Raw genomic sequence first — 27945 nt, forward strand, 5'->3', positions numbered from 1 at the left:
TGAGGGCAAGCAGAGTTTACAGACACAGTTCTGCAAATAATTGTTGTAAGACTTCTCTAAGTACACATTAAAAAACACCGCAAAAATCAGACAAACAAAACAACCCATGAGACTTTGATCTCCTTACCAAGGGGTCGGAGAATTTTTTGTTGTTGATGGTGGGGGGTGTTTGCATTTTGATTCGCTGGTGGGTGGTTGTTTGCTGTTCTTTTGGTTTCTACAATTTTTTCTAGTGCAACTACACCAGAATTAAGAAGTAAACAGATTGCTACCCAACAACAAGCAAGAAACTTCTTCCGCCCTCCAAATCACATTTGAGAGGATTTTACATCATGTCAAAATAATTCCCTTTCTAATACCCTGAAAATTCAAAAGATTATGAGCTAGAAATGCTCAGAAGTTTGTGTATTTAAAAAGACTAACACGTTTTTAAATCTCGTATCATTGTGAAGAGTAATAGCCACAAAAAGCCTAATGTCTAATTCCCAGTAATAAAACACTGCATAAATAAATAGTATGGACATCCATGCAATTATACAAAAGAAAGTAACTCAGATTTACTAAAAATCTTTTAAGGACTACAAATCAAGAACATCTCTTTGAAATAAACAACGAATGACTAAACACTGACGTTCCTTGGTAAAAAACTCATGTCCTAATAGGGGGAAAGAAAAAACAGAACATATTCTTACTGATTACACATCTAGGTTTCATGTTACTTGCTACTGTTCTTACAAAGGTAGAATGCAGAAAGGTACATAAGCTACTGATATCAAGGCAGTGTATTGCTCAATCAACAGGGAAAGAGCTACCTGGTTTTCAAGGGACAAATATCCAAATGAAGGATTGATCTTATAGAAGAGTTGCATATAAATGCTGGAACAGTCTTAATGTGCAAAGGGTGGAGGGAGAAGGGATATCTAACAAGACACGTCAAAGGAGAAAAAGTTGAAAATGTTAGTTGTACCTTAAAGAACCCTGCTTCTGGCCCACACCTGTCATAAACATTCCTGGCTTTACCTATAGCCATGATAATACCTTGCATGTTCGGGGTCAGCATGACCTGCCACAAGGGATTTAAGGTAAAAGTTTTGAATGATTAATATTTTAATGACCAAATTCAATATGCCTTTAGTCTCATGCAAGAGAAAAAGCAACTTAACGCATGCATACATTGAAGTGGCACATTTCAATGCAGATCCGGTGTGCACATTCTGCAAACTAGTCATGGCATGTGTATATATTTTTACTGTAACAACATATGATTAAAGCAAGCTTATCGGAAAAAAAAAAAAAAAAACCAATAAAAAAAACAGAAGAACTATGCCAAATACAATTTAAAAGTGACATGATCAAAACTTCCCAGGAAAGGAACATGCATCGTTCAGCATTAGTATCCATCAGAAACTGCATACTGAATGAGTGCTACCCGTGGCCACCAAACGATACAAAAAGTTTCATGTAGAAAAACCACCCAATCACACTTCATATATACTATACTAAAAACACCATAAACTACACTGTCAGTAGTTTATGTGTATTTCAGTAACAAAAGAAGGGTCCCATTGCTGCAAATGCAATTGGTCCCTGAAGCATCTGCACTTATTCTTAAAAATGAAATGCACAACATTTAACAAACACAAAGCCAAACATAAGACACACATCTCACAGCTATTCCCATCAGTTATATACAAACAATTTGATACATCTACCTTGCTCAGAAGGTCTTTTCCCCTTTTTTGTTTGTAAGCAAAGAAAAACAGTCCCTCTCTCCCTGCTCAATGTATAACTGGCAGAGTAACAAAAGAACCCTAAACTCTCCAGAAGTTTCCCACACATAAGAATAACATTAAGGCAAAAGTGAACACACACACACACAAAACCAGAGAAGACAGACAATGGCATGGGGACAACACAGGGGGAAGGAGACAAAAAAAACCCCCAAACAAACAAAAAGCAGGCCATTAGGTGAGGCTAAATCCTCATGTCTTTAACGGTGGAGACTACACATCTGTGAGAAGCTGAATTCAGTGTGACAATGTCAATTAAATAATTTTATTCCCCATCCCATACTCCCAGTTACAACTGTTCATAATTACAGGGCAGAATGACCTGAAATACCCATTTGCCCTAGGAAAGCAAAAGCTTCCTATAGCCCACCAAGAAGGCATGTTCAGACACCTCAGAACATGGGTTGCACCAACACTGTCCCCAACCAAAACAAACATGGGGTCAGCAGTGTCAAGGCAGGATAGCTGGATGACCTGGCAGTGTTGCTTGCTGCTACTAAAATAGGGCAGCAGAAAATAATGTGTCTCAGGATAACATGGGCCTTTTATGTGTTCCTCAAGTAGCATCAGGTACAGGCACCACCCTGCGTCTGAACCATGAAAACCAAAATTTTTCTATTTTTTTTTCCTTAAACTTTGGAAGACTCAGCTCCACCAGCCATATCAGTTTCAAGTTATTTCCATGGATAATTTAACCCCTGAGGTCTGAAAAGCTTAACCTTGGCAAATAAGGGATCAGACTTGAACACCAGCTTTACTTGACTGACAAGAAAGCACAAACATTAAGAACATCACTCACTACTACCCTGTCACCTTTTAAATAAAGTTGTAGTCCACAGTCTACCACCAGCATTTCAAAGGCTATCTGGCCTAATGCAAACATTCAACTTCCACAGCTAAAAAGACAAATATACCTCCAGTGTAAACGGTACCATGCAAAGCGTGTCCGATTAGAGTAGCTATTGCTTTCCTTTCATATTTCATTACAAATTAAGTCATTGTTAAGGTCACAAATTGCTAAGCATTTAGTTCTGCAGAAATCTGTTAGGTGTCATGATGTGCAAACATGCCAAAACTTCTCATCAGGCAGCACAAGAAAGCACCGAGGAGGAGCGGTGCACACAATTGCAATCAAATGTACCTCATCGTCATAACCCCCCTCCTCTGACTCAATCACAAAAGTCCCTACATCAGGAATCGCCACCTCTACAACTCGCTGGTTAGGAGCTGGTTGAGCTGGGCCATTATCAGAGCTCTGCAGAAGAAAATCGTTATCAGTATGTGTGTGTGGGGGGAATAAAAAAATAATCAGAAAAAAAGACAAATTACAGTGACACGCAAACTGACAAGCTCATCAAGTAAAATGATGTGCACTGCTGAAGTTCTGAAAAAAACTATAAATGCCACTTATGTTCTCTAACTACTTACAGTTTCTTAATTTAAGCAGTACATTTTAAAATTAAGCCTTTACTATTAAAATATTTCATTCACCCTTTATTCGCTAATTACATCTTCACAGGTTAGTATGCCAGTATTGCAACTCTAACATCCATTACAAATTTAAGGCAGTTGTTAAAGGATGAGCCTGTGAACCACCACTTCTCTTCATATATTCCACAAAAAAATTACTAAATATAAGTGAAGTATCTGATTAATACATAATAAGGAATGGCAACAAGCCAAAGGCTAACAGTTCCTGATGCTCTGAGAAAAAATTAAAAAGCCTCTAGCAAGTAAGATATTTGAAAGTATATTTAAAGGTGCGTTGCATTGAACAGGTTTATTTTTGTTTTTTTAGAAAAGTAATTAGACAGAAAATCAGGGGAAGATTATGTTAGTAATTGAAATTCTTGCTATGTTAAAGTAAGTTACAAACAACACCACAGACTAATCTCTGCTCCTATGGCTCATCATAGCAAAACAGTCAGTTTACAACATTTTCAGATCTTGACCCTTAATCTAAGCAGTGTGCCATGCTAATTGTTTCGCAACTATTACAATAGTCTCATTTTATAACAAAGATTGCAGAAACACATACAGTATCTATTTACAGCCAGCACTGTATAAATACAAAGGAAGGCTGTGCAGAGGGTAGAAAAAAATGACAAAAGGGCAGAAAATGGACACAAATGATCATGTGGTCACTAACTTACACTCCTATTTGTTATACATTCTGATGTTGGCTTTCCTTCTTTTAAAACAGAAAAATAAAAAGTGGAGGAAAGGAATATATGCCTGCATGTCAGAATGCATATGGAAACAGAATAATTAAAAAGCACGCTGACATACTGAGAAGGAAGCCCAATTCCGCCTAAGTTAAACTTGGGTATACAAAGAACAGCTTTTAAACAGTGTGTCCTCAGATTAGCTAGAAATTTGCTTTAGATTCTAGCAGCTGAAATACATTTGTTTCTAAATAAAAGTTTGCATAGTTTGGTTTTTTATTTTGTTTGGTTTTTTTTTTATTTTTATTTTTTAATTCCTGAAGAGCCATCCACTTTGTTGCAGAAATATGCAGTGAAAAACAAGATGACCTACATCAGCGTCATTAAACCTATCATGACGTTCTCCACGTGGTTCCTCAACCACAGTCTTGTAAAGTCCTACGGCTGTGCAGAGTGCTGTTAGCCTAAACTAAAACACTTGATCCATGGAAAGAAGTCAATAAGACACCTCCACATCCCACTGGGATAGATGCCCACAGATCCTAGAGAAATGACAGCACTGTGCAAGACATTTTATCATGGGTTTGGTACTTTCACAGTTACTCCTCCAGTCAGAGGTACTTCACATTAGACAGGGCTCCCCCTAAGCTGTTTTGGATTCTGAGAACTCCAAGAAGTCAGATGTGCAGTAGCCTAATGCATTTGCATGCAGTTTTCCTGCTTTAATTTCAGTGCTTCTCTGCTCTCTCAACACCACAGGAGAATGGATGGAAAACACGTCAGGTCTAAGAAACAAAAAGTTGTCGCATCATTTTGAAAGGCTTTAGGAGGACTCTCCTGTTGGCCCCAAAGGTACCTGGGGTTAGATTGCTTTTGTTTCATGAGGATTCTCAACTGAGGTTCGGAAGCGTATTTTGAATTTTGCATAGATCTAAACTGTTCATATCTCGAGTGGTTACTAAAGGCACCATACTGTTCATTTTGTATGTTCTAAACTTACAGATATGGTTCCAACACAAATGAATGTATTGACTTAAAGGCACTTGCTTTTGTGGCAAATACATTGGTCATTTATCTATATACTTATAGAGAGGCAAAAAAATATTTGCTGAAAGAAAAAACTGTTAAATATTAGCTTCATTAATAACTTATGAAGTAGCTACATATCTAGTTCATCTTAGTATTTGTTGTACGAAGTGAAAACAGTATCACCCAACAGTACTTCTTAACTATTTTAAGTTACTATATGCATCTGTTGAAACACAAAAAATAATTATCACCAAGATGTGAATTTGTATTAAAACTACAGAATATTGTTGAAAACCCCCTAATTTTTGAAAGCTACTTTAGCACTTGCACAGGTCTTTCAAGGAAACTCAATTATAATCTTATATTCCTCAGATAAAATACTGATTTAAACAGATTTTTTCAGGCCTTTTACATGGAATGTCAATGTTTACTCCTCAAAAATAAATTGAACAATCTAACATTTTGAAAAAAATGATGGGCACAAACATGATTGTCATTTGAAGAACATGCTGTGCTCTCAACAAGTACATTAAATGCACAGAAGACATCTACCTTAGTATTTTTCCTTTACTACCCCCACTACTGTAGTAAACACTTTCTGGATGGACTTGAGTGCTGGGCAGTCCTTGAAGAAACAGCAATTTTCAGTACAAAGTTTCCACACATACTCCTTTTTATCAGCTATCATATCGCTTCCATTTGCAAAATAAAAGCAAAAGTATTTCAAGCTTGAAAACATCCTCACCGAATCCATTATAGCTTCTGGACCTCTATCTTCTTGTTCAGCTAGAGCTTTATTGATTGCTTGTACAGAATCTTCTTTTAAGTGCTTTGAAAGATCAGTTCTTGATGGCTGTTCTAAATATTCTGGTTCTCCTGCTTGAACTTGGTGACAGAAATAAAATAACAATTGTATGTGTCAACATAAGCATGAATTCTGAATCGACTGATTAGTTTTATTGACATCACTGTCTCACGGATAAGGTAACCCACACAGAAAATGTAGGGTAGGCCACACCATCCACAAATAAAATTTTTTACCAGTCTGTGTCTCAGGTAATTTTGAACATCTTCATATAAATGGACCCATGATTTTATATTAGGAACAACAGACCTGTCCTGTCTATAGACCCATTAAGGCTCTTGAGTAAGGGGTGTTCAACAATCATGTAGTGGGTGACTGAGGATAAAGATAACATTCTACTTTGATTTTGTGGCATACAGACCCAATATATGGAATGGCCTACAGCCACTTCAGTGTCAGATGTATTTTTACTTCACAATATAATCAACACATCATACTCTTCTGACTTAAGGGAAGTCTTAAAGTCTCCCCCACTAGAAGGCAATAAAATTGATTACCATAAATACGTTTTATATTTCTTACATGATGAAAACAACTTTTGGTAGACAAATAAAACATTAATTTAGTATTTTCCATTACTAACAGAAGAACTAAAAGCAGTTTCAAAGTGTTTGTAAAGTCAAAACATACAGAAGATGAAGTCACTCTCCATTGAGTTTGTGAAAGAGAAGTGTCACTAAATCACTGCATTTTTTACATTCAGTTTGTAGCCATAGATACTTATGAGACATACATGCTCAGTCTTAATGACTCAAATACAAGGAGAGCACACGGACAACGATCTCACTACACAAATCCATCATGTCACTTTTCACATGATGTACATACAGCCTTCTGCAATGGAGCAAAAGGCAAATGTAAGCTAAAACCTGACAGGTCTTTCTCTGTCAAAGCAGGTGTATGTTCTGTAGTCAGATGGACAGTGGTCTTTATTAGCTAAGTTCCTAACACCACTGGCATCACTGTTGTTGCTAAGAGCCTTTTCCACAGTTTCAACACCCTTTTTTTTATATATTAATTCTAAGTAATTTCTTAAGTGGGCCCTACTATTGCTAACTCTGTTCAATACATCACACTATATAGTTTTTTTTCTTTTTAGATCTAAATTCTGTCCTAATTTAAAATGAGAAGGTAGGTCTCCTAATCAATAACTCTGAATAGAATATACATCACTTATGGACTAATAAATTCTCAAAACAGACTGCTGAGGCTTGTTAATAATTACCAATCTTAAGAGGCAAAACTTTCCAAGGAAATAAAATTAATTTAGTAAAAGCTAAGCATGACTATGAGGGAAAAGGCAGAAGAACAAACAAATATTTTTCTTCTTTAAATAAAAAATAAAATGAAAAAATCCCAACAGACTAAACTTCAGGTGCAGTTACCTTGGCCAAGTAAATAGTTATAAATCACAGTAACACACGGGTCATGGGTCAGACTAATGTTAGTCTCTTGAGGTACATTTGGAGCTGAATTTGGTTCAAGAACATGGTGTCTCCTTCAGCCTGGACCATACCTACCCCAATCCAAGACAGACCACGAGCTACCTTTGCTGTGTTTGTGCCAGGGGCAAAAGGTGTCATCACAGGCTCTCTCTGAACATGGGCAAGCAGAAGGCATGTGTGAGTCAAGTCTTTTGCCCACCAGGCAGCCACAGATATCAAAGCAGCATGAGTCCCAGGGAGGCCTTATTTATTCTTGATGCTCCAATTTAAGCTCGTCTTTGCTGCCTAGATATCACAGCAGGATACACAAACTGAAGAGTTTCTGCCTCTCTCTCCCTCACAGTTTCAGATGCATCTACAGACATTTATAGCCACAGATCATGGCAGGTGAATAAAAGTTGGGTTCAAATCCCAGATGCATCTGGTTCTGTAAAATCAAGTCTCTCATTTTTGCCCCCTCACATCTGAGAGGCTCCAGTCCCTGAGAGGGTTTTGCTTTCTGGTTTCCCCTCCAAGCATTGGCTGCCCACAAAAAGCTGGGGCAGGAAGGGTTAACCTCCATTTCCCTCACTCCCTGACTTTTTCTTCCTTTCTTAAACTGCAAAACAATATATACAAAATCCAGGGATTTTTGGTTCTACTCCTTTTATAAAACCCAGTGATTTTTGGTTCTACTTTAACAAAGAGGTAGAAGTAGCCAACCTGGAGCAGGTGAGGGTGCTGGTGCCCTAGGTATCTGAGATAACAACTTCTCTTGCTGTGCTTTCTGAGCGAGTTCTGCATCCCATTCTTCAAGCTCTTTTTCAAAACGTTTATTGTCTTCCTTGACGTAATCCCTTAAATCAGAAGGTAGAGTGTCCATTCCAACAAGGATCTGTCCCGTTTCTTTGTTAAACTCCTCTGCAGTAACACGAAATAAACATTTCAGAAAAAGAAAGAATAGGGGAAAAAGTATGTTCAACAAATTTCCTCAAGTGAATTACTGGAAACATACAGTACAGCACCAAAACCCCAAAACTATATTACTTTTAACAGGTTTTTACTATCTGTCAGGCATTCCTCTGCTACTGAGATGCATTGCTACCGCTCTTAAGATCTTTGGGTTATGTATTCTTGGGTACCATCAAATCACTGCCATTTTGAAAGATGAGCCTTTTGGGCTATGAGCACCCTATGATTGTGAACATTCAGAAAACAAAGTCACAAAAAAAAAAAAACAAACACCATAGCTATGACTGCAAGTCCACTTCTGATGTAGCAATCTAGAAATGTCAAGGTTCATATCAGTTCTCATTTGAAAACTAAACAAATGCGCATTCTAGCTTTCTGCCCTATGAAAAGACAAGAACATGAAAATTTTCCACCATCTGTTATTGAATCTCTGGATATCTGCAGTCAGCTCCTTAGCCAACATTATCAGGCCCCACAAAACCCATGCTAAGGGATCTCTGCCCTCTCTCCAAACCCTTCTATACAAGCCTTACAATTACATACTACCACATGACCTAAAAAAAATTTTCCCAATCCACTTGTTACTTTGGGTTAACATGTGGTTGGTAGAGTATCCTGGTTTTGGCTGGGACAGAGTTAATTTTCTTCCTAGTAGCTGGTGGTATGTTGTCTTTTGGATTTCGTATGAGAATAATGATGATAACACATTGACACTTCAGTTGCTGCTGAGCAGCCACAGACTTCTCAGTTTCTCAAACTGGCCTGCAAATGAGACAGCAGGAAATGCACGAAAGGCTGGGAGGGGACACAGCTGGGACAGCTGACCCCAACTGACCAAAAGGATATTCCATACAGTATAATGTCATGCTCAGCAAATAAATCTGGTGACCACCGCTCAGGAACTGGCTGATTGGTTGATAGGTGGTGAGCAATTACATTGTGAAACATTCGTTTTATATACATTATTATTATTATCTTCCCTTTCTGTCCTATTGAACTGTCTTTATCTTAAGCCACAAGGTCTACCTTTTTTTTCCTGATTCTCTCTCCCATCCCAGGGAGGTGAGTGAATGGCTGTGCATGCTGTTTAGCTACCTACCAGGCTAAACTACAACACAGGCCTAACTTATTTGCATTTCTATATACTACATAAAGCTTCAAGTTTTCACTTTCCAGAGAAGTTCATCAGAGTTCTGAAGCTTACAAAAAAAAACCAAACCTACATGAGCGTTTTAATGTCAAGAGGGTCATTTACATATTTCCATATTTCTGTTCTAATCTTCAGTGAGATAACATCTCCATAATTCTGAACACGTGATCACCTAGCTAAAATGTTTACAAATTAGCAAACTTGGTTTATTTTGCTCTCTTGATAATGCTGGAACACAGGCATTATCTTTATTAACCTAAAAGTAAAGAGCAATTGTTCCACCCATAAAAACAATCTGAGTAACAGTTATGGGCATAAATACAATTTTCAGTAATTATTAAAACCATTTCAAAAACCTGGAAATCCATCTGAAAGAAGCTTGCTCTATCAATATATTCAGCTATTCTACATCATACAGAAACATATCCATAACATTACCTTGTATCAAGTATTGTTCCTTATCATTGATATACATTAAACAATATGCACTGGCATTCCTGTAACCACCAAAAGAGTCCCGTTCCAACTCTTCCCAAGTTGACTTTGTCACAGAAATGTCATTGTATTTCATCCATCTCTTCTGGTGGTGGTCATAAATATATGCCCAATAGTGTCCTGCATTAGCTTGACCTTCATGAACTAGCACAGCATGCAACCTATAAGGAACCTTAAAAAAAAAAAAAAAAAAAAAAGTCAAACTCTCCTTGCCAGTTAAATGGGATCAAAGCATGACACAGAAGAAAAACAAAAGGTAAAACTAGCAACCCTCTAAGAAAAAGGACTTTGAACTACTTTACTTACCACTACTACTTACAAGACATCTTATAAACATTAGTGACTTTACAGCATAAATGTCTACTCTGCTGTCTTTACTGTCAGGCAATCCTATTGTCTTAATTCCTTAATATTCCTACTTTCCTTGTATCTATAAAAAACCCTTAAATATGTCAGCCTTGAATGTCTATGATTTGCTCCAGTTCTGACCTGGGAAATGTGTCCTGAAATCTGGAAATACACATGCAAATTCAAGGTAATAAACTCCATGCTTTCTATGTGCCAGTAAGAGTTTATTTAACAGAATATTTGAGAGTTGAACACTTCCATTACCCAAAGGTAAAATTCTTACAGTAGAATAGGAATGCAACTGTTTTCCAGTATTTAAACATATCAGTAAAAGCACTGCTAAGAGAAGAATGGAACACGTGGAGGCAGAGGAGGAAGATATCAGTTTCAAGGATCAATGTGAAAAGTGTTCCGGATTACATGTGTTCACTGAGAAGAATGGGAAACTTAGTTCCTACAGTAGTAGCTGGAAATCTGAAGGAGAGAGGGAGAGAGCAGCAGAATGAATGACTGCTTCCTTACTTAAAAGTCTTTCAAAAGCATCTTAGTAATGGGCTCATTTTAACCTGCTGAAACAGCACATGCAACATACAAGGGAAAACTGATCTTCCCTGACATGCACAGTATGTCTGAATGACAGCAGCTTAGCCAGGATGAAAACCCTGAAACGGTATTTTACTAGTGTCACAGTCCAGACTACAGATACATGGTCTATATAACATATGGTATACTACATTATTTGTTGCAAATATCATTTGAGCACCACAATAGTCAGTAACCATAAATACATATGTAACCATGACTTGAGAAACCCCTTGAAGTTATTTTTAACCTGATCACTCTCTTCCAGGCTATATGTAAGTGCTGCAGATCTTACAGTCCCTCTTGAACTGTAAAGCTGACTGACTGCACAGCAGCTGGAATCAAAGCCTGTCATCCCAGATGCCAAAACACTCTGCAAATCTCCCAAAGACAAGATATATACACAGAAGAAACCCTAGCAAGTACTTAAATCTGAATGCCCTTGGGTTTTTAACATGTTATCAAACTAGTGTGAAAGTCTTCTTAAAATCATTGCAAGTCCATGCATATGCACATAAATATATGCAGATCCTGATTTAAAAAAAGGTAAGTAAAGTCTCTTTAGACTTTGACAATAAAATTTCCTCACTCTAAATTGGAGCACTGAAATCCCAGGTAGATTTAAATCATTTTACTTAAAACCATGCTAACTGGGTCAGCTTCAGCGCCCTTCCCCCAGCTCTGGAGGGCTGGCTGTCAGTTGTCCATGCTGAGCTTCCAGGAAAGTTTCCCACAGAGGTCTGTGACTGGGCGACAGGCAAGTTCAGTGCCGACAGGCATCTCTTGCAATAAGCTCTTATATCAACAGTAATTAACAGTACGGAGTAACACAACAAGTAAATTGTTGGCATTAAGCTTCTTAGCTTACACTTACTACTCATGAAACAGAAATGGAGGTTCACCACTCTCATCACATGTAGCTACAGAACACACATTAAAGCAGACACATCAAAGACAAATTCCCACAGGAAAAACAGGTGTGTTTCATTTTCTCACAGTAAGTTCATGGAAGGAGGAAAACAATCACATAAGCAGCTGAAGAAATCCTACTCATTCAGGAGGACAAGACAAAATAAGAATTTAAGCGATATACTTGATATGACAATTTGACAAGGGTTTTATGGACAACTGTAGTTTCTTTAGAATCAAAGAGGACACAAGGAGAAGATGAAGAGCTTCTTAAGTAGCTCATACAAACGCTAGTAAGTATTATAGGATACTAGGACTACAGGGTATGTTTTCCTCAAAAAGTCTAGTTTTATGTGCCCAGACCGTATTAACTCACAAGAGAAAAGCTTTCAGTCCTCCAATTGTACCACTCAGAGGAAAAGATCAATACTGCTCCCAGAAAATGGGCAATACTATTGCTACCTAATCGCCCAGGTGCAGAGGTAGGCAGGGGAAAGCAGACAGCTGTATGCACTGGCCTTCTTCCTATCATGCCAAAACACCCACAGGGACAAAACCAGCTGAGTTGTAGAAGGGCAGCCTTCACTTCCAGCCTCTGATTTGAGATGGGTTTGGCACCTACTTGTTACGTACCTACCACTTAACACACACCACTATTTTCAGGCATGGCACCGGAACCTGCTCTACAAATCTATACTATATATTATCTTCTACCTCCTCTCTGAAATTATGTTTCAACACACACACACAAATCTCAAACCCACCCACACACAAATATTTAGCCTATATAATAAAATCCGTATTAGGACAAAGTGTTTTACTAAGTAATCTCCTTTTTCCATTTTAATGATTGCTGACTAATGTCTTTGCCATCCAGAGGTATTTCTTCCTATTAACACAAAAGGCAACAAAGGTAGGTTATTTGCACGTAAGATCACCAAATTACTTCATTTTACTGTCAGATGACATGTAGCCTTCCTGTTAGAACATAAGAATCGAGGAAAAAAATGTCTGCAAGTAGCAAGTTTAAATAAAGCCATCTAGGCAAGTCTGCCTGAAATCCTTAACAGCTGCCAGGAACTCTCACAAGCCACGTACAAAATGAAAATGTACCTCGAGGAAAACTATAAGTTGAACAGATCTTACTTGGAAGGAAAATAGAGCTTTTTACTAACAGAAAGTAACAAAGGAAGTAAACTTTAACCTTAAAATCTGTCAAAGTGAGTGAACATGAGTATGTGAACATAAATACCAGAGAAGCCACAACTCTGTAGTAAAGCATTCTAAAAATGCTGTTCAGATTACAGAGCATGCGAATCTCCCTATAAGGCAGCTTATACTAACAGTGAAGGTTGTGACTGATACTATATCTAGACAGTTTTAAGAAATGCAACAAAAAAACCCAGAACACCAACAAAAAAACCCCACTGGCATTATTAACTACAAATTAAAATCGGAAACCTTGAATTCCCTAGTGTAGAACTACAATACACAATGGCAATAAGCGCTGAAGTATAAACATAACAGTTTATTGTGTGTAATGCTGTGTCACCTTAATGTCATAAGGCTACCTAGCAACGTGGTCAAATTGGGGTGAGAAAATTTTATTGCGTTATACAAAAACAGAAGTTCTGCATTCAAGTTAAAAAAGTGGAGCGGTGATAGAACATACTTGGGTTTTTCCTCACAAAGTTGCTTAAACTTAACTATGTCATATGATACACCTGTCTCATGACACCTGCAAAATAGTGTACTGCTGTCTTTCACCTGACTGTGCACAATTAAAAGGTCTGCAAAACCCATTAGGACTTTCCACTGCAATTTCTCAAACCATTAAATATACTTGTTATATACTTGCTCTATTTTCAAGTATCTAAGAACTTTTATTAAAGTGACAAAAGGATCTATTTTGAATTATTTCATGCAGAAATTGTACTTACTTGAACCATTGTTTTGTCAGAGTACATCAATTCAATTGTCCGATGTATTCGAGATATACTTTCTTGTAAATCTAAAACAAACAAACAAAAAAAAGCAGCTCTCCCATGAACCTGCATAATTGTGCACGGCTACATCTTTATTTTTTCTCATTAAAGGCTCAAACAAGGATACATTTCACATTTGGTGCATCTGTCTATCAACCTATATGCCAAATATTAAATTTGCTTGGATGATAAAGCAGAGAGAGCGATTCGTGACATGTCACTGCTCATTTTCTAGAGTTCAACCAAGCCCGTTCCTGCTGGCATAACTGCTTCCCTTGTTTCCCTCAGAGCAACAAAACAGATCATAAGCTCTACCCACTCCAAAAAGCCTTTGCTCAGAAATCTGCAGAATTTTCCCTCATAGAAGGGGCCACTCTACCCTAACTCCCACGCAGAGCACAAAGTCACAGCCCGAGCTCAGCCACTATCACACTGACAGCTCAAACACATTTGCAGATGTTCTTTGGTGTGGCTCCCACCTCTCTTTCACTCTACTCCCTGGAACACCACACACACACAAACTTGCATTGAAACACCTGTGTACGCTACACTCAATGCCCAGTTTCCATCTTCAGTATACATAGAATCATAGAACCATTTTGGTTGGAAAAGACCATTAAGATCATAGAGTCCAACCATAACCTAACTCAAGCACTAAACTATATCCCTAAGAACGTTGTCTAAACACCTTTTAAACCCCTCCAGGGACGGTGACTCCACCACTTCCCTGGGCAGCCTGTTCCAATGCCTGACAATCCTTTCTGTGAACAATTTTTTCCTAATATCCAGTCTAAACCTTCCCTGGCACAACTTGAGGCCATTTCCTCTCATCCTATCACTTGTTACTTGAGAGACCAACAGCCTCCATGCTACAACCTCCTTTCAGGTAGTTGTAGACAGCAATAAGGTCTCCCCTCAGCCTCCTTTTCTCCAGGCTAAACAGCCCCAGTTCCCTCAGCCGCTCCTCATCAGACTTGTGCTCCAGGCCCCTCACCAGTGTCGTGACCCTCCTCCACACTCTTTCTAGTACCTCAGTGTCTTTCGCGTATTGAGAGGCCCAAAACTGAACACAGGATTCAAGGTGGGGCCTCACCAGTGCCGAGTATAGGGGGACAATCACTTCCCTGGTCCTCCAGTCTACTACAATCCCTGACTTCCCTTCCTATGTGCTAGAGATAATTTCGGAAGTACAAAAAAAGCAAGTCAACACACACATGGACATTAAGGCGGATTTTCCCCACTTCAACAAATCTTTTCTGACAGCAAATGCATTCCTCAGCTTGTGGCATTACCTCTAGTGTCATTCTCTACTTCAGTCCTCCAGCGATGTAAACAGCCTTCTAGGACAGACAGCTCTTCCTCAGTGATGTGCCTTGGTGCCGGATGCATTGGTAGGTCAGGAGGGATTCGTGATTGTGTGAACGGTTTATGTATTACTGATCTTTGTACAGGAGATGTGCTTGGAACATCTGAAGATGAGGGCCCCTGCTGCTCTATTGTGCTGCATTCATTCAAAACACGAAATACAAAAACTGAATCATCATGTATACGAACTAAAAGTCACACCATAAAAACAAGCTTTTCATCTGAAAACAAGAATTTTAAAGGTAATAACTTCCTTCAGTGCAATCGAGGAAACATACCTAAAATATCAATACAGAATTAGTATATATGTTCTGAAAACTTTGTGGTGTACTACAGGTTAGCACAACAACTATGGCTGCTGTTACCAAAGACAAAGGAATTGGATCAGTCAAGCTACAGTTTGCTTGACTTGAAATGATGTTCAATATTTTCAAATAATGTCATACAGGTAATCACTGTGGTTTGAAACATTTACTGCCAAACTGCAGAGAGAAAAATCACAGCAGCTTGTCAAACCAATAAACACAAGTTCTCTGTTTAATAATTCCTTCAGGTGTCTTATACCTAGCAGACTTTCTTTTCCAATCCTCTACCTACAAGTTATGTCAACTTACCAGCAACAATGAAGGGACCTCTGACATTTACAGCACATGGAAAATTTAGCACCGAACCATCTAAACTTGTTCCAAACAAGTCTTCTAATTCAAATAGCAAAGCAGCCAGCTCAGAAGAATTTTACAAGATCAGCAGGATGTTAAAAATTAAGACCCGTTACAGATTTTTCTCTTCCCATGAAGAAGACCACCTATATGTAATCACATGCATAACAGCAATCTAAAGATCTTTCTAGCAAGCCACTGACTTTTTAATTTTTGCACAGCATTATGATATTGCCTGAAGAACCTGGACTCTTCAGTAGTTTAGTAAGTACTAAGAACATTAAGACCTGACAACATGACTCCACTTAACACGCTGTTGTGTTGTTACAGATTGAAAAAAAACAGTCATAATACTTATATTTTTACAGAACAAACTTCCTATATAGGAGTTTGAACAAAGTACACTACTTTTGAGATTGTATTTCATGTGAGCAATGGTAGCTTGTAAAAGTTTTTCTTCTCTTATTAATCATCATGATTTCTGCTGGCATTGTATCAGAAAGGCATCTGAAATCTTTTAAAGACTTTGTAGATTTATTTACTTCACTTCTCTGAACTACAAAGTTAACCATCTTGACTGAACCAGAACCTTAAATCCTACTTTCCAAATGCAATATAAAAAGCTCCGTTGGAAACTGGGTAGTGTCCACCCAGCCAAGTCCTATCCTAAATTACGCTCTATTAACTGTTAATAATAGTTACTAGCTTTGATAATGAGAAAGGTCCAATAATGTTGTTTTTATCCCCCTGACACTTTGATTAGTCTGTATCTAAGAAGGCAGACTGTTAAGTCCCTGATAAACTTGGTGACAAGTGTAAGCTGCAAAGCAGACACAGAGCTTAACTACCAGGCAAAAGTTAACAGATAAACGGTACACCAGAAACCTTGAAGCTCTGCAGCACATACATGCTGCCTAAATTCAGACTCTTGAAGAATACACTTGGGAAGCAGTGATCTCACCAGATACTGTGTCTGTTTGGAATTGTAGTTTGCTTGAAAGTGGTAATTCTCCACCTAAAGAACTTTTTATAAGCACATGAGAAAAACCCAGATTATTAACATTATAGTTTATTTATTTAAGTCTGTCATGCTGAAAAACACTCCTAGGAAGAGAGCAGAAACCTTACGCTATACCCCTTAGGAGATACCTCATTGTATGAACCTGGCAAACGAAGCAGTTAAACCTCCTCCTGTCTCTGTCAGCGGCCGGGTTTGCACTGAAGAGATGACTGGCCTCTCACCTTGGGCAAGTGGGCTTAGCCCTTACCTGGGGGAGGTCTGGGCCGGCAGTGTGCCGCTGGCAGGGGCACTAGCACCCAGGTCGTCGACGGGAGACGTGCACACCGGCTTGCTGGAGGCGAACTCCAAGGCGTACTGCAGGACATCTACCAAGGGGAATCGTTTAGGACCAGAACCATAGCTTAAATATCTGTTAACCATAAAACATATTAATGCCATGACTCACATATACAACAACAAAAACAACAACAACAAAAAAAAATAGAAAATAAGGACTTTTTTTCTGGTTGACTGCAATTAAATAAAGCGTTTCCTAGGACATTTCATGCACCAGAACTACCGCACTTTACATTTTCCAAGAAAAACAGTAAAAGAAAAGAGATACAGCAAGGAAATTTAGAGCAAATAACTACACACAAAGTGCATAGTTGAAAGGAAATATTCTACATAGCTCATAATATAATTTGCATTTACACTGAGAATAGTTATCTATAGTACCGTTCTAATCTCTGCTGTAAAACCGTGAGGTATTCTTTGAGTCTCTTGATTTCATCCCGTTTAATTCTCGTTATTTCTCTGTTTTTGTGCATATACCTGTAAAACATGAAAGTCAGAAAGAGATGTCAGCACATAGCATTCTAACACTGAAACTGAGGTCTGTACCCATCAGCCATGCTGCCTAGTGTTAATAAAAACTAACAGTCTCTAGAACCTTGTTTTACCTACAACACTCTAAACAGTAAATAGAACTGAGAAGAAAATGATAACCCCATTAAGTCTCCCCTTCCACAACTTCCAGAAGATGCTTTATCCCCAGTGTCAAAAGCTCTGTTCATACCATGGATATGTCTTATAAATGTACATAAACACACACTAGAGAGTTTCTAAATAAAGTGGTTTAAGAAGCAACCACGCAGCAATATTCCTGTTTCATTGTTTAGGCTCACAAATTACATCCTGCATCTACCTGAACGCCAGGTGTTTCACCTCTACATATAAACAGCATGCCACAATGTTTAGAATCCTCTTCAATCCATGCAGTCTATCTGGAACACCATTAAATACTTAACTACTCACCCTCTTTCTCAAATGGACACAAACAGTGTAATTTTTCAGGGTGTTTTGCCTGTGTACACAACTACCTAGCAATAAAGATTGAAGTATAAGTAGGTTTTGGCACAAAGTAGCAGTAGGTCTCAAACTGTTACCTCTGTGTATTTTCTGAAACACGTGAAACCCATGAAAATTATAAGTAGTCCAGCTAAAACAGAAATTTGCTGTCATTTAAGCGAGTATAAGATGCGTCACTAACTTTAACAAAATCATGAGACTTAATTCATATTCATACTAGGATTTTGTTAATAATATTATACTGTACCTGTCCAGATACAAAATTGGAGGAAATTCTAATTTGTTGTGTATCTTCTCTGGTCTCCCCAAAGCCTGATTAAACTCAAATCTTGATAGCTCAAAAGTTAAGACAGGAGGAAGCTCAGTGAACCAGTGCTGAACAAAAGAAAAACAGAAAACCTCACAATTAATGCCTTCTAATAGCAGAACCTTAGTAATAATGTTACAATACTTGTAGACTCGCACAGCTATGGGAGAAACTGCTTTTAGAGGGTGGATTGGCAAAAGCATTCCAAAGCTCCCATCTTTCATCTTCACTGTAAACAGTCAATTTGTCACCCATGCTGCATCAGACCTTTTGAACTATCCATCACTATCTGTGTTAAAGCAGAGAAGGCGGAAATGTTTCTCCCTTTCTCATTCATTTCACTTGTTCTAAAAGTGGCATAGGCTTGAACCTACCTGCCCTGCCTACTGTCTTCTTCCTCTTTAACTCTCAAAGGGCACTGGAACAGTCTTCATACAGTGTCAAGCACTCTTTCCGCTAGCTGCCTCAGGCTCAAGTTTCTGACCCTTTCATTCACCTGATATCACTCAAAGTGACCTCTGAAGGGGGATCAGCAGGTACTCTGCTCTGGGTCAGACGAGCTTGCTCAGCACTGTAAAACTGGTACATTTTCTTGAAATCTCCATGCTAACAACCTCTCCTGAAGTTTCTGCTCAAATCTGTAATCACTGCTAATCTGTTCATGGGACAATACATGTTTTTGACATCTTATCCCAGTATTCTTTCAGTATTCAATAGAAGGCTATCCCTAGTCCTGATTTCTTTCCTAACATATTTTGTTTCTCAACTACGGGACAAATTCAACTCCAATTCCAGCATCAGAGTTCCTTTTTTCTCCCCACTCCCCAACAGAAAAAACACAGTCTACCCACTGAATACGTTTTGTATGTCTAACCATCAACTCAGGTTTCTCTGATTGCTGCAGACATGGTTGCCACACATTTCTGACATCAATGCCCACATCCCAGATGTGGCGTTTGACTCAGGGCTCATTTCAAGTTCTCCTATTCAGTCAAATGTCTGGAACAGCCTTTTCATACAATACCTCCAAGACAGCCTTTTCTTCCTGTGCTCATGGCTAAAATTTGGATCTAGGTTCTCATCACTCCACATCTCGGTGCAATTTTTCCTCTCTTCTCCTCTTGTCAGGCCTTATCCATGTCACACTAACGGATTTCCAGGATATTGCTGAATATTCCTAGTTCATTGCTTTCAGCATCATTCCTCCCATCTGTCTACATGCAAAATGAGATGCTTTCCCTTTTCTTGCCTATATCAGCCTCCACTAATCATCTCTGCAGTTTTAAAGGAGACAATCACAACTTCTCTCTTGCAGCAACTTCACACAGCAGCAAATTTCAATGCTTAAGTCAGCAAAGCCACGCCACAACCCTTCCCCCTACAACCCTACTCTTGAAATCACTTAACAACTACCCTATTGATGTGCTGAAGTTCATCAGCTATGATGCTGACAAATGCTATATCATCTTCCCCACACTTCAAAGTTCAACTACGTGCATTGACCTTCATCTTCTCTTAAATTCAGATTTAAGTTCCTTGGGATAGAGAATATCTCTTTTTCTGTTCATACGTTAGCTTGCTTGCTGACACTCTACTTCATGGCTGAGGCTTTAATGCATCATGATAATAACAACAATAATCATAAAGTTGAATACCTCATTAGAGGCAATGGTGGGAACAAGGAAAAAAAATGGAATGTTACTTTCAGGATAAAATGAATCTTTTAACACATATGACTATCATATTAATATTATTATCTTTAAGCTTTGTTATCTACCAGCTCAGATGAATGCCATTTGAAGTCTTTGTTCAGTACGGAGAGACTTCATTAAAACTACAAGAAATTCAGCTTTCTTCATACTTCCAAACCTCCCAACACACCGTAACATCTTTGAAGCTTTATGTTTAAACAGAACTACTAATAGCAGCAACCAGTTTGGGAAAATTAACCAATTTGCTTGGTCCTGGTAATAATGCAGTAATGTTTTACTAGATTAGGACTTAACACATTACTTCTCTTGTTTTGCTACTCTTGTTAATGTGTCATATGACTATTTCACTTCCATTTCCACATGCTAAGAAGCCAAGCTGATTAAAACACTGGCAGTTTCACAGAACTCAAAGCTTAGCACTCTGGACCTTTACATGTGTATCATTCTGTTCCCCATATTCTCCTACATTACCGGTTAAAAAAAACACTCAAAAAACAGAGAAAAAAAAAGTCTGACATTTCTAGTCAAGCATTTATAACTGAACTGACATTTTATGCATAAATGCACATAAGTTTTAGCTGCAAGACAACATTCAGTCCATAAGATGAATGATCATACTGTTGCAGTAGGTACATTCAAGATTTCACCTGGCATAAAGAAACTGAACTTGGGATTGTACAAAGATATTTACAAGATTTTTTTTTTTCCTTCTAGCTATGTTTCAGGAAACACGTTCATTCTAAGACGACTTTTCTACAACTGCTAGAATTAAAAAAAAAATTGAAACATCCTGTGAAAGAACACATCCAATAAGGTGTGTAAATGCATTTGAAAATGCTTGTTAACATCTGATTTGGTTCATCAATATTTGATCAACAATAGCTGATTAGAAAAAGGGAGTGCATAAAGGATGCTACAAAATCTGGTTGGTAACACAAAAATGGAAACACAACTTCAGACTGGAAGATTATTTCAGTGTGCATCACTAGGTTTTGTGATTAAACACTTTATGCATGTTGATATGATTAAAGGAAGCAAAACTTCATTACTGCAGAAGATTGACATCTAGGAAGAAACTATATCTGAACATTTTACTTAAGCAGAAGAAACTTTCCAAGATTTCACATCTTTAAAATAACTGTGATGAAACATGAACAACTGTGGAAAGAGAGAGTAGCTCAGCCTTTACAGATAATGGGGATTCCGGTATTTCCAGCACAATAACCCACAAGTTATTAGAGAGCTCTGACAGAGAAAAATGCTGGCCATATTGCATGCCAGCAATAAGAGGGGGCATTTCAGAGCACAGCCTCTTGGTTCTACAACCACCACTGGTCCAGTTACCTCTTTTCCCTAACCTGTGGCACCTGCAGAAGAAATCTCATTTGTCACCTCATCCCAACACCATACGCTGCATACCCCACACTTCCTAGTGAGAGTCCTTTGAATCCCTCCACCCATGTTTCCAGCATTCCATGACATTTGGAAGCCTCCTGGTCTAGTAAGAGCTCTCCTGGGAGGAACAGCAGCCCGAAGAGCACGTACTCTGTCTGTCCACCACTGTGAGCAAAGAGGAGAATTGCCCACTGCAGGGGGCAAAGAAGAAGATATGGTGGGACACATCAGTAAAAAGGCTAGGGTGCTGAGGAATTACAAGGCAGAGGCACAGAGGAATAACAGCAATGCCCAGAAGCAATGGTCAAATGCACGGCTCCCAGTTGCTGTTGATGGCATGGCACAGGGCGGCCAGTCAGTCAGAGCAGTGCTCAGCTACCCCAGGACATGATACCCGTGACCTCTCCGGAGATCAAATATCAGCAACAGGTGGGAACCAGCCTGTGCCAAATCACTGTAAGCACTTTATTGTGCCAGATTTTAGTAAGCATGAACTTCGTATCTTATGAAAAATACAAAAAGATGATACTCTGGATACTTCAAAATAGACACCCCATTCCCCCCGCACCTCCCCCTCCCCCCCCCGCAAACTAACAATCCAGATATCAGAACCTGCACAACAGCAGTTCACATAAAAAACTACCATGAGCCTCAATAAAAACTGAAGAGTGCTACAACAGTGCTCCGAGAGAAACCCACAGGAGCACTTAACTCACCTCCTGACCAGACTTCGCAGAGTTTTCTGAATGGAGAGATTCAATTTCCCCTTCAATCATTGCAGCTTCTAGGCACTCATGCAGATCCTTAAAGCCATTAACCTGGAGTGGATACTGGCCAAACATTTCTGTGTTTTCAAATTTTTTACCTTCATATAAGAAATTACACAGTTATGGTTTTAGGAACAAACATTTACCTATTAAAAAAAATCTAACAATCCTAGGTCACCTGATCCAGTCTGCTGAACAATACCCACATTTTCTTATTGATCAAGTCAATTATATGTATGAAAGTAAGTTATTTGAAAAAGTTGTTGGAACATAATAATGAAAATCACTGTATTTTCCTCTTCAGCCCCTTTTAAAAATTGTTTCTGCATCTACTGGTAACAAGCAAAACTTGAAATTACTTGGCACCACAGATGTATGGGAAGTTTTACATATATAAATCAAAGTCCTCCTCCTGCAAATAGCAGCTCAGTAACACAACCCTACATTGTATCAGCAAAGTCAGTGGAATTGCCAGTATGAAACAGGCCTTTGTATACTTTTCAAAAATAAACCACAAAAGAGAACATTGATGACTTCTGTCCTGAAAACAAGACCATTATCTGGTAACAGTGTATAAAGATGTAAGCTCAAACATGAGCAGAAACATGGGTGACAAGTGATTTCAATCTACAATTTCAATTTATTTAATCCTGAAGTTAATAACATCTTCTTACATCCACCAGTTTCTTTACATTGTTTTGTTACGTATCTTCTCCTTTATGATCAGAATGTAGGGGATGAAAGTAGCCAGGCGCAAAGGAACAAGAATGCTAGCTAGTTGTAAGGAATCTGCAAAACGGTTTTGAAATCTGACAAAAAATCATTAGATATGCTGTTCCAGGACAAGGAACAAACTGGAAGCTGCTTTAAAGATTATAGTTGCTTCATTCAAATGCATCTCAAGAGTCATTCAGTCTCAAGATGGGGGTAGGATCACCAACATTAAAAATACTTTCACAACTGCTGGCCTCCTGGAAACAGAGAATGCTGCAGTTCTGCAGATCTACTAACTCTATGCAGATAAGATAAAGGGAAGCTTGTCGTACAGTCTCCTCCTCCTCAGTACTCTCTCCAACACTGCCCTTGAGCAGGTTCCCACTGATTTGTTTTGAAACTGTGCTTTTAAGAGGGTGTTTTCTACACCAGAAATTGTGCAGAAGAAAAAGCAATAACTGAAATTTTAAATGTCATTGAACAAAGCAGAGAGCTCAGTGAAATACAGTAACTTGCCTTCTATATGCCATTAGTAAGTGGTAAAAGTGCCCTTATAATAATTTCCTGCAAGCAATTCACTCAGCGTCTCACACTAACTTCTGCTGCACTTAGGTACATGTGGTCAGGTCCTGAAGATTATCAAAACCGTCTCTCTGGACCATTGCAGCTCACTACATCTGCCTCCAGTCCCATATTCTCAGGACAAACCCTTTGTCACAGATTGAAAGTGTAATCTGCAAGTGTACTTCTGCCAAAGTACCTAAAATCCTATAAATAACATTATTCACCTCGGTACTTAGACAAGCACTGAACAGGCACAAGCACAGAAGTCCAGGTAAATTCAGATGCATACCTTCAAGTACACCTACTGCTAGAAATCGTCCATAAAACAACTCCACCATTGGGTTCTTTGGTTTCTCTCCATCCCTAAAAACAGAAAGCGAGTTAATGTAAAAAAAAAAAAAAAAATCAAACACAAAGCTACAAACTTTTACAAAACTATGAGCAGAATATTCTGAATTCATTATGGAAACACTGCCTCTTTTGCTCAGTTACAGCTCATTAAGTTTTGTACTTTCCTTCAATGACAATAACAATGATTCACATATTTGCAATAAGTATATTCTGAAAATAAGTTTCAGAAGTGCTTCATTCTAGGAAAATATACATGAATCAGATTCAATTCATGAGTGATTAATTGTACAAAACCCTTGTAAAAACTATTTCCTGCAATACTCTAGAGACAATTATGTATTGAAAAGACAGTTTACAGGTGTTCAGTTATATAAATGAGGACTATTTTCTTCTGAGAATAGAAAGAAGAACAAGATTTTCAAGTATTTAAACTACAGGATTGAAAATTAAAACTGCATTCAAATGAAAAAAGCCTCATTGATTATGTACAAAACACATCTCTACTGTTGATATATTTTGGACATTCAGCAAGATTTCTAACATGAAAAAAGAACGTGAAAAAAGAAAATTAATGGAAAACCAAAGGTATCAACAGATCTGGAAAAAAACACGCCAACTAAAACAAGCTACAGAATTGGATCTTTTTCAGCCAAACAGTGAGAAGTGGATTTTTGGTTGCTTGCTTTGTTTTTTCCCAAGGTGATCAGTATACAGAGTGAGGGGAAAAAAAAAAAAAATCTTACCTCTCCTCTTCAGCTTTAATTTGGAAGGCATCCTCTAGCCAGTCTAATAATTTGTGTGTAAATTCACTAACATCTTGCTGTTGAAAAACACAAAATTATTAGTATATGTTCACATATGTAACAGAACACAATGAAGTGTTACAAGATCAGGGAGCAGTATTCCCCTCCAGAAGAGCTCCATGTCTAAGACTATGCTACGATTGTTTTTTTTAATGGGTTGCTTTTCAAGCACACTAAGGCTCTGGTGTCCCTCAGCCATTATTACACTGCTCTGTGATCCTTATTACTTGGTCTCAGCTTTCATACCATCTTAGTCCAAAGGCATCTTATGAATCCCATTGTTCAAACTCTCTGGTATCTCAACAAGCAGTGGCTAATATTACCTTCATCAAGCACAACAGGGTGTTTCAAAAAGACAGACCCAATTTGAAATCACCGTATCTCTGCAACCATGAACCGCCCATGAATGGATCGCTTATCGCTTGAAAGGGTGAAGTACAGAGTTTCAAATTATTTCAAACTTGATAACCCATTAGACTGTAAATTTTTGTGTAATTATAACATGTTGCTATCATGAAATACACTGCTTTGAAATGGGGTCCATCCTTTTGAAACATCCTGTAAATTCAGCAGGCTGCTGTACTTAAACACCTTAGCCATATAACCTCACATGGGGAAAAGAAAAAGCATCTGAAGAAACAAAGTGTTTCTCAGAAAAGCAAAATATACCCACTATGATTTAGGGAAGAATCCTGAATATGAATAATAGGACCCTTCAAACTGATTTCTACACAGACAAATAGTATACTAGGACAGTACCAGTCCTGGATGTACTGTTAGATCAGAACAATAAAGCTCTTTCAAAACTCACAAACTCAAAAGATAAACTAAACCCTAAAAGCAAGAATGTGTAACTACCAGTTAGTTTCTTAAAAAGCAGAAAGTGTACTTAATGTAAGAGTCACACTGTCCGAAATTCTTTGATTTGTTTTGGTTTTTGTTTTTAAAGTGACTAGAGACCACATAACATTAAAGTTCAAAGACTGATAATTACAAGTTTCTTTTCTGTGGACATTTTGAATTTTTGTTGTCTGTTTGAAGTGTTGCCTACTGCCAGATGACCATATGAAAACAGGCATAAACTTGAATGAAAATACATAGAAATTACCTGTTGGGAATCATTTGATTTAAAAGCATCTTTAAGGATTTCAACCGCTCTTGACGGGTCAACATATTTTCTCTTGGAACCAACTAGAAGTGCAAATAGGTACCTCAATTCACGCATGAAAGGCAGATTCCTATGTTCCTGTATTCAAAGAAGAATAAAAAAATATTTAACCAAGTGGTAACAAAAAACTGCAGAAGTGTCACCCAATGAACTAAGTGTATACCCAGTTAATCATTGTAATAATATATAAGCTCACTTGTAGTACCACGAAGGTAGTGATGTATGCCTTTTACTTGTCAGCTTTACAAAATAATGTGCTTCTCCAAGAAGGAAATGACATTTCAGAAACTGAAAGCTCCCTGAAATCACATCTAGATGTGACTGTTTGACTTGAAAAGGGACTGAATGGACAAGTTGAGTTGCATTTAAGACAGAACTGTTGTTATCAAAACTTAAAAACCCTTAAGTAATACACTGCGACAATATGCAGTGATTGTATTGAAATTAGTATTCCTCTATACCTCTAGCAGAATTTCTTGTGAACCTACACACTGCCTAGTACTTTTTCAAACTTATTTTTTTACTGAAGACTATATTTGCAAGGTGTACACAAATCACCGTCATCTCTCTTCACAGAAGTAAAAGAAACAGCCTGCCCCCCTTTCTACCCATTTTTTGAAGTATAGTTCACATGGAATATGGAGCCCTTTCTCTGGTTTCCAGGAGAGAAGCAGAAAAATACTTTCTATAGTGAAAAGCAAGTAAACTGAGCCACAAATCCATCATGCCATAGATTAAACCACAAGTTACAAATGCTGTGGAGGTTGGGTATCATTCATACTCCTGAGTAGACAGTCGACAAATACTTGTGAAATTAAAACCCGTGTAATATCCACTTGTATTTAGAACAAAGTATCATTCAAAGGCAGCCGAGATGTCAGATGCTGGTCAAACTGGAATTACTTAATGACAAACTATTTCACATGCTCAACAAACAGCAGACTTGTTTAGTCACCCCTATGTCAATCCAGTATGCATAAAGCTTTTTGTACATAAAGTCTGTTTTGTTTCAGCTTAAAAAACTGTGGTGAATTGGAATATGTTCTGCATAATACCTAAAAATACTTCTAGTCACATAAATTCCCAAGTTTTTTTTGTTTTTCTAGTCAACCTTGTGAAACACCTGACAATCACAAACAACATTCACAGAAAAGGCTGAAGACGTCACCTAATTCAGCATTAAATCATCATAATTTAATAACAAGATCAGCCTCCTGTTTACATAATTAAAGGACTTTATAACAACAAAACAGGGAAACAAATTGTGAAAGTGATTTCTTCTTACAATTTTCATAAAGTGATCTAGTAAAAACAGAATTTCAAGTTTTGCATACAAATATATTTTATCCAGCTGCTTCAATACCAGTGATAATTTTTATCTGTAATACAGATAATTGACCACAGAATAATCTAGATCTCACCCTCCATTTGTTAAATCTGAAGTACATAGGCAGTGAGTATTATTGGATTACTTACCCAAAGTTACACTACTAATTTGCCCCAATTTTAAGCAGACTTGTAGCTTTAGGTTGAGCAACTGGCTACTTATGTCAGTAGGATTACTCAGAACAAATGTATCTGTAACGGCTATAAAAGCTCTCTGAAGCTACAAAAATCCTTGTTGTTTTTTGAGAAAGCTCTATTTAATGCACTAGGCAAGATCCTTGACCAGATTACATGGGCATTACCACAACAAACAGTGATTCTGACTAAACAAAGCCTAAGATCTTCAAAAGGACAGGAACCAAGTGCCCAGGACAAGGTATACAGTTCCATAAAGACTTGCACATTAAAACAAAAGAATTAATCAAGTAATGACAGCACAGCATACGGCTCTCAATTTTAAAGCATACTGTAGGTGCAACAACACACAGACATAAAAACAATACATCGATTTTGAAACAAAAATCGTGAAGTTCAGAATCTAAAGCATTCTCTATTTTATCACCTCCCCTGCCTGTATGAATCATTTCTCAATACACTGATGCTGGAATGACTTATGATTAAGAAACGCTTCTGAAGCAATCTACATGTTTAATACACGGCAAACATTCA

The 27945-nt window shown here is 38.0% G+C and overlaps 1 protein-coding gene across 4 annotated transcripts in view; it reads right to left on the minus strand.

The window, feature by feature from the left end:
• USP25 (ubiquitin specific peptidase 25) overlaps nucleotides 1-27945 on the minus strand; it is a 99012-nt gene that overhangs the window by 12406 nt on the left and 58661 nt on the right. For 2 of the 4 annotated variants that reach the window (XM_065862823.2, XM_071809518.1), the window contains 14 exons: nucleotides 25831-25968; nucleotides 24663-24739; nucleotides 23858-23931; nucleotides 22240-22388; nucleotides 18357-18484; nucleotides 17477-17572; nucleotides 17007-17168; nucleotides 15007-15215; nucleotides 13670-13740; nucleotides 9834-10062; nucleotides 7997-8194; nucleotides 5730-5869; nucleotides 2932-3045; nucleotides 968-1063 (listed from right to left, as the gene is read on the minus strand). In XM_065862823.2, the coding sequence (XP_065718895.1) occupies nucleotides 968-1063; nucleotides 2932-3045; nucleotides 5730-5869; nucleotides 7997-8194; nucleotides 9834-10062; nucleotides 13670-13740; nucleotides 15007-15215; nucleotides 17007-17168; nucleotides 17477-17572; nucleotides 18357-18484; nucleotides 22240-22388; nucleotides 23858-23931; nucleotides 24663-24739; nucleotides 25831-25968 (1881 nt within the window). The remainder of the gene's footprint in view (nucleotides 1-967; nucleotides 1064-2931; nucleotides 3046-5729; nucleotides 5870-7996; nucleotides 8195-9833; nucleotides 10063-13669; nucleotides 13741-15006; nucleotides 15216-17006; nucleotides 17169-17476; nucleotides 17573-18356; nucleotides 18485-22239; nucleotides 22389-23857; nucleotides 23932-24662; nucleotides 24740-25830; nucleotides 25969-27945) is intronic. The other 2 variants (XM_065862824.2, XM_071809503.1) reach the window with 1 other exon arrangement.

The sequence above is a fragment of the Patagioenas fasciata genome, chromosome 1, assembly GCF_037038585.1.
Source record: "Patagioenas fasciata isolate bPatFas1 chromosome 1, bPatFas1.hap1, whole genome shotgun sequence".
Taxonomy (NCBI): domain Eukaryota; kingdom Metazoa; phylum Chordata; class Aves; order Columbiformes; family Columbidae; genus Patagioenas; species Patagioenas fasciata.